General features: G+C 34.4%; 1 protein-coding gene across 1 annotated transcript; it reads left to right on the forward strand.

Annotated features, from left to right (window-relative positions):
* Positions 1–147: 147 nt before the first annotated feature.
* On the forward strand, positions 148–960 carry NAEGRDRAFT_54526 (uncharacterized protein; the record flags this gene model as incomplete). The annotated part of the gene is made up of 1 exon (XM_002668908.1): positions 148–960. The coding sequence occupies one exon, from the start codon at positions 148–150 to the stop codon at positions 958–960; it is 813 nt and encodes a 270-aa protein (XP_002668954.1).
* Positions 961–1,841: the final 881 nt, after the last annotated feature.

Below are 1,841 nucleotides of genomic sequence, written 5' to 3' on the forward strand. Positions count from 1 at the left end.
ACATTCTCTATTTATTATATAGTCCTATTACTAGTATTTACTCCATAGTATTTTCAATAATTATTACTCCTTCTCCATAATTATTTTGATTCTGCTATTACTCTATTACTCTTTCGTGTTACTTATCCCAATTGAAAAACAACAACAATGGCTCATGCAAGATTATGCCAAGTTGAACAGAATGTTATTGATGTTCAACAACAATGTAAAGTTTCATGTTCTTCACTCATCAGTTGTGAAGAAACTGAAAAATCATCAACTACCAAAACTCTGCAGTCCTGTCTGCAGAGTAATTCGAGTCCAAAACCTTCTCTCATCCTAACTGTGTGTAAGAATGGTAAGGAGTATTCAATGAGGAAGAGGGAAAACAAGTCCACAAAACGACCATCCAACAGATTGGAGGAAACTCAAAAATCCAAACGTCGTCACTTGGAAGACTTTCCTCTTGTTTTAACTCCAGTTTGCTCCTCTTTCAATCTTCAATCACAAGATTCAATTTACTCACCAATCATCATTACTCCATGCACCAGCAATTTGAATGATATTACCACAGAAATCTCTGGTATGCCTATTACTCCAAAGAGTTCCTCTGAAATAAGTGCTAGTTGTGATGAATTCTCTCAAAGCGATTCAGAAGAGCCGTCATCTGTTGCTACTGTTGATTCCCGTACGACTCAAAACACTAGACACCGTTCTAATTCTAATATTGTTCAAACTTCTTCTGAAGTTTCCACACCAGTCATTCCATTAACTAGTTCGACAATTACACCATACTCCTCCACAACAACTTGCTCCATAACCTCCCAATTCGATTCCCTTTCTTCTCCTTCCTCTCCTTTGTCTTCGTGCCATCCATCTGAAAATTACACTGATGACGAAATTAATATTTTCTTCAATAGTTGGATGGATTGTTACGAACTCAAAAAGAAACAATTCATTAATTCGAGAAATAAATTATAACAATTGTGAAAGACAATGTAATCATTTATGTCTGTTGCCTTACTTTCATCTTTAAGCCGCACCACTGTCAAATATACAAACAGCTTGGCTTTCAGATTGGTCAGAGCATAACCGGTTTTCTTGACGGCAACCCCAAAAAGAAGAGAAAGAAGATATTCAACAGGTTTAGGGGGTCGGGATTTTAATATTCTCATGTCTTGTTTACTATTTGATTGGGAGATGGCAGACAAAAGTTGCCACATTGCATACCAGCAGATTATTCTAAATGTTCTTGAGTTTCCCTTGTAAATGACGAAAAAGAAGAGAACATTTCCAAGAAATGGTTGTTTGAATTTGTAATTGAGAAACTTGTAACACTCTTCTGGATTCTTCCAAACATTGTAAAGAATAATTAAATTGTTCTCCTCACTTGCTTGTGAATTGCTTTAGAAATGATGAATGAATTTGAAAAATTCCAACTTACAATACTCTGCTGACGTCCTGAGTACGTCATACGAAAACATTTCTTACCAACTTGCTTGTTCAATGTTCATTCTCTTTCTATTGTTTAATAGTAGAAAAAATGCTTCAACAACCAACAGGTTCATCCTCTCAAGTTGATGAAGATGTTGATGATCAACCAAATGAAAATGTTTTAAATGATGTTTCGGAAAGAGTAGTTTCTACTAATAATGTAGATGAAATAGGACCATTTAAATTGGGTGATTCTTCATTGGATCATGTAACTGATGTTCCCGAAGATGTTTTAATTCTCATATTTTCATTCCTTGAATATAGGGAAATTATTTTAAATATTTCATTGGTAAATTCAACCTTTTTGTATACATCGAGGAATGATGCATTGTGGAAACAATTTATTAGAAATAAAAAATTCATCTCAA

The sequence above is a fragment of the Naegleria gruberi genome (assembly GCF_000004985.1).
Source record: "Naegleria gruberi genomic scaffold NAEGRscaffold_91, whole genome shotgun sequence".
NCBI lineage: Eukaryota > Heterolobosea > Eutetramitea > Acrasida > Naegleriidae > Naegleria > Naegleria gruberi.